Source organism: Adiantum capillus-veneris, chromosome 4 (assembly GCF_014529385.1).
Source record: "Adiantum capillus-veneris isolate H3 chromosome 4, ASM1452938v2, whole genome shotgun sequence".
NCBI classification, from domain to species: Eukaryota; Viridiplantae; Streptophyta; class Polypodiopsida; order Polypodiales; family Pteridaceae; genus Adiantum; species Adiantum capillus-veneris.
Window position 1 is genome coordinate 152,742,037 of NC_140934.1, and position 5,469 is coordinate 152,747,505.

The following is a 5,469-nucleotide window of genomic DNA, read 5'->3' on the forward strand; positions in this document are numbered from 1 at the left end:
CACAACTTCGGCTAACTAGTTCAAACGTTCTCAACTAAAGAGTGTTTGAGTGTGTTTCAACGAAAGGGAAGTCACTTTTGTGACGTTTAGAGCGCCTTTGCGTAGGGTTGCCAAAAAGGCCTTCGAGCAGGCCTTTGCTGGGAACCACTATTCCCATAGTATGCTCACTTGCAAGCAACCATTGTTTTGTTGGGTGGTTGAACCGTCGGGTTCCTCTTTTCATGGGCCTATGGGAAGGCGCTCTTATACATACTCAGCGACCCGTTCTGTGGTTTCCTAAATTCCTCATCAATAATTCCTCATACCTGGAGGCTGGCAGCTGTGTGTGGGTGTGGCGTGTGGAAGAGGTCAAAATGTACTAATACGAAATCAGTTGGCCGACCTTGACTTGACGTGCAGGCAGCTCTCAATCACCTCCCACCTCTTCATCACCATTGTTTCTGCTTAGCACTTGGAAGCACCGATAATTAGGGATTCCGCACACAGGAAATCGCCGCCCTTGAGCACGATCTGTGCGTTTCATGCAGCCGCCTATCTCCTTCAGTTGTGACAGCAGCTCCTCATGGATTTTCATTGGCGTGTTTAAGCCAAGACGATTCTCTGCGCACGCCTGCTGCAGCAGCGAGGAGCTTGTGGACCGCATCACCTTGATCTCTCTTTCATTCAATCGCTTCGCCAAAACTGCAGTGTTGAAAAGCAGGACATCCAATCATGTAAGCCACCCTGATGAATTTTCCCTTTGATGCTTCATGTGTGCAGCATGTAAGTTTGCGTCCGCGTTGCACATATGAGACATGGGTGGCTGCGTCTGATTCTGAGTATCTATTTCTTTCTCCCGAAAGGAGAAAAGGCCTATTTGGTAGATATAGACTCATTTGTATACCCTGTGTTGGATGCAATTAATTGTGTTTTATGACCTTGAAAGCATGGGTATTGTGTATGTTATGTGTGCATTTCAACATATTTTGCACTCTTTTGTGGCATATGCATCTTCATTTTATATGTGCGTTGTTATTTGATCGCATATGTGCTAGTTATGTGTCTGTATGTACCGAAGATTTGCGCGTGTATGCATGTGATATGTATGCTTTACACCACACCTTCACACGCTACGGATTGCTTTCAACACACATCAACACTAGAGAATGCCATTTTTGCTTTGGAATTACTAATCCTTTTCTCTTTGGTTGTCCATGTGGTCTTTTTCAGGTAGTTATCTTCTCAGTTTGGGACAGGAGCACCAAATTGGATTTGGGTGAGCCCTTCAAGCAAAAGATAAGGCCTTTGAAAAGGTTTTACAACAACGTGCATGGTTCACTTTCGAGACATTCCAAAAAGGCTACATGTCCTGCCGCTCTTCCTCTTTTACTTGTGGATGATTATAAAAGGGCCTTGTCTGCCGTATGTCATGTAGGACAAGTGTCTTGGTATGAGATTTCATGCTGTGATTGCAAAGAAATGGCAACACCAGCACCGACGTCGTCGTTGTCGTCGTCGTGCATATCAACAAGTTTGTTGGCACCTCCACTAGTACAGGAGGATGTGGAAAGATCGTCCCAACCATTACCAATTTCTGCATCTATGGAATCAGTACATGCGAATACATTCTATAATTGTAGGGAGGATATGTCATCATCACCGCCATCAATGGCCTCATCACCATCAAGCTCGCCATCCCATTCATTGGCAGCAGCAGTAATTGTTCATTTGTCGCGTGGTGACGTAGTGCATTTGAGGTGTATAACAAGTGGCCGCCACGCCCATCTTCAGGATGCGCTCCCATATTCTTGCTTGGCCATCCTCAAGGCTTACTTTCCACAGACAGAAGGGCTTCTTTCGTACACGTTCTTTAGGTCTCTAGATGGTTCAAGAATGGCAGGGCTAGGAGTCTGGCAAGGTATGGATGCAGCATCGGCCTTCTTGGATGCACCAGGTGGTGCTTGTGAGGAGAGGTTTTGGAGGAGCATGGGGGCAAAAGCCAGGTATGAGATATGTGAAGTGGCAGCCTTGGTAGCCTAGTTTGCAACTTTCCTGTATATAGGCCATGGAGATTTACATAGGCTAACATTAGTGGTTTATGGCTGTTGATAATGGTAATAGTGTTTTATGGTCGTGTATATGCGTCTCCCTTTTTGATTGAAGTCGACAAAATATTTGATCGAAGCTTACAATATTTGTGCTTGATATCAATCTTATGGAGTTTGAAAGTGTGGACTATGAAATTGCACCAAGTAGCGAAAAAAAAAAATCGTTGTTTGGCCAGTAATGTCCTTTTGTGGCAATTTGGTTGCTATCAGAGATCCTCTTCATTTGAGCAATTCTAGGAGGTCAAGTTGATCCTAGTAGATGGCATGAATCCCAGGATGGGTTGCAAAATAATTGGCCACGTGTCTGATTTGTGTTTGCTTCAATAACTGCAAGACATAGATGTTGCTACGATTAGTGCTTGTAGCTGAGACTCCAAAGAAAAATTCAACTTTGCACATGCTTCCATGCAGGCTTCAGAGGCTTCTACAGAATGTGGAGATTAAATCTTTGATTGAGATGGCAAACCTTACTCAATTTTCCAATGGTCTGATGCTTCACCAAGGATGGCAAGTGGCTCAATGGATCAATGAAAGAACATGCCTTCAATTCATTAATCACACATATGTTTCTTGATTAACCACACATATTGAAAAGGTCTATAATGCTAGTAATTAGATGAACTAGAGGTCTAATTAAATAATCAAGGATTAGAGAGTGCTAACCCTTATGGATTTGATACCACTTGTAGGATTGGGATGGATAAGTGAGAGTAGCACTCTTGGTTGTTACCACCTTGTCTATGGTAGTGATGTGTGAACATACTTAAAACTTGCTCTAATACCAATTGTTGGAGTTATGATTGCAAAAATGCACACACAACTTTGAGATGGAGGAGGTAAAGATTCATAATAAAGAATGTATGACTAAGTGTGCGAATACAAGATAAGATAACCATATAGTGATGGACTCACATGCAAAGCATGGAAAAAAACCTTCTAATGAGAAAAAAAGCATATCAACATTTAGCAGTTATCTCGTTGATGTCGTAGGCACCTTCTCTCACTTGTTTTTATTTTGGTGACCTTTGGCGAGCGTCATGAGATTGATATGTACTTAGGATAGCTCATTGAGCTTGTTGTGCTTAAGATTTGATTCGGGTTTGTTTTGGTCTCCATTTCCACTATTATAGGGATGGCACAAGCAATTTCACCCTTGTGTAGAATTTTTTCCACTATAGATTTTTGCATAAGAAGTCTTCAATAGTATAGTGTGGTTTGTGCCATTAAACCTTAAGCTGCTTCTTAAGACCATTTTCCTTTTCATGACTTCCCAAAGTCATTCTTTCCGGTAGAGATGGGCGTTTTTGTATTCAATTGTGGGTTGCACTTCCCAAGAACGTAGGCTGTAAGATGGACTGAGAGTAATGGTCATACCAAAGCAACCAATAGGACCAAGATTAGAGAAGGCCTAGAATTGATTTCCAAGTGACTCCAACTTGGCAATCAAAGGAGCAAAACACTACTCTCCCCTCGTTAGTAGGGACACTAATTTATGTAAAGGACTGGAGGGATGGCCTCATCAAACCACCACAAAGGAAAGAGGATAAAGAGAATACTTCTCTCAAGATAGTATGGACTGACACTCGCTCAGATAATTTTGTCAAACCTCATGCACACTCAACTTCGACTAGCTTCCCTCTTCACCGCTACAACTTCCGCTATACTTGGATGTATTAAAGGAAGCAAAGGGATCAATAAAATCAAAGAAAAAAGGCGAGAAAAATCAATGAAAATCTCGAGAGTTTTGGTAATAAAACGAAGGGCTAGCTTCACTTCTTTTCAAACACCCTTCCATATGATGGTAGAGACTCCATAGGCGCTCCCATATATACACACAGCTTGATCAAAACCCATTAAGTCAAGCCCGATTTACAAACCTAGAAAGTTCAAAAAAATATATAAAAATTAATGGAAAACTTGGAGGAAAGCTTGCCCTTTTGCATAGGTATAAACAAGATATTGCAGCGCATAGTCTACCCTCGACTAGCTACACCACAAGGAGTTGCACACAACAAAGCTACCATATCTCAAACCAAGATGAAGATGAGTCAAAAATGTAATGTACTCAACAATTTTCAATAAAAACTATTTCATTTACTCTGCAAAAGTGTTGAAGATTCACATTTTGTTAAGTCATAAAGCGTTCCAATGGAATGATCGAATTGAAAATCGGACTGTGGAACTATTAATTATGGCTCTTATTCACTTGAAAACTATATGTTGATATGAAAAAGTTAAGCCTCAAGATTATATCTAAAGATAAGAGTTAGTAATTTTATGAAAGAGAGAAATTTTAGTAAAGGAATAGTATTTTTTTAAAAGAAGAAGTAGAATGAGTATTTTTAGAGAAGAAAGAGAAGTAAGTCAAATTTAGAGCTTCTTTTCTTGAAAGTCAAAATTCTCCTAAAATTAAAGACTCAAAATCACACATTAGAATTCGTATCCACATTATTAAAAAAGAAAATACAGCTTCAAACGCGCGCGAACTTACTTCTCTGCTTTTTGTTATTCTTAGCTTGTGATTTTGACTCTTGAGAACATATATAAAGGCCCCTCTTCTCTCACTTTGAAGACATACACAGAAACTCTCAGAAACGGAAGCGCTCTTGCCATAACGTCGGAGTTACTTTGTCTCCCGCAACCTCTCGCCATCAAGCTCTCATCCTCAATCCATCTCCATCTCTATCACCATCGTGTTGTCCCTCAGATTATTAAGTTCCCTTTCTCTCTCTCTTTTGTTATCTTCTCAGCAACCAAGGAAGGCATAACTCTACTTTTCATGACAAAGTTTTTTCCTCTTCTCTTTCGTGATACGATGGTCCCAAAGCGAGTGACTAGAAGCTCCAAGGATTCTCATGTCGTTCTATTTCCAAGGAAGGTATCATCTACTCCAATCCTAACTCAAACGGAGGTATCGACTCCGGAAGAAGTTAAAGCTGTCGAACCGAAAACACGGGAGGTAATCGAACATGTCAATAATCTGATAAGACAAATTTATAATTTTACATCGTTATGTATGCCGACCTAGTAAGTTAAGTTTAGAAATTCTCTTAAACCGTCTAAGGGAACGTGATTGTATCACAAGAAACAAACATTTGTTTCTTGTGAGTAGTGAAAGATTTGTTTGATAAATTGTCCTTGTTCGATAGATTGTATTGTTTGTTGTTACCGTTTGATATAAAGAGTTGTTTGATCATGTTTGAAGAATCATTTAAGGGGAAGAATTGTTGAATGAACATCTTTTGTTCCTTGTGGATAGCAAAATGCCTTGGGGGTAGCAAGATGCCTCGCAGTTAGCAAGATGCCTTGCAGTTAGCGAGATGATCTCGCGGTTAGCGAAGATTATTTGACGTTAATGGCTCGTTTTTTATCCATCGCGATT

General features: G+C 40.6%; 1 protein-coding gene across 1 annotated transcript; it reads left to right on the top strand.

Moving 5' to 3' along the window:
* Positions 1–254: 254 nt before the first annotated feature.
* Positions 255–2,117, top strand: LOC147460177 (uncharacterized). Its single transcript, XM_086509974.1, has 2 exons — positions 255–713; positions 1,210–2,117. Exons 1-2 carry the CDS (start codon positions 522–524, stop codon positions 2,017–2,019), a joined length of 1,002 nt encoding a protein of 333 aa, XP_086366100.1. The 5' UTR covers positions 255–521; the 3' UTR covers positions 2,020–2,117.
* The last annotated feature ends 3,352 nt before the right edge of the window (positions 2,118–5,469 follow it).

Coding starts and splice junctions, on each gene's coding strand:
- LOC147460177 (XM_086509974.1), top strand. CDS start 522: ATGCAGCCGCCTATCTCCTTCAGTTGTGACAGCAGCTCCTCATGGATT. Junction 714..1,209: donor AAAGCAGGACATCCAATCAT/GTAAGCCACCCT, acceptor GGTCTTTTTCAG/GTAGTTATCTTCTCAGTTTG.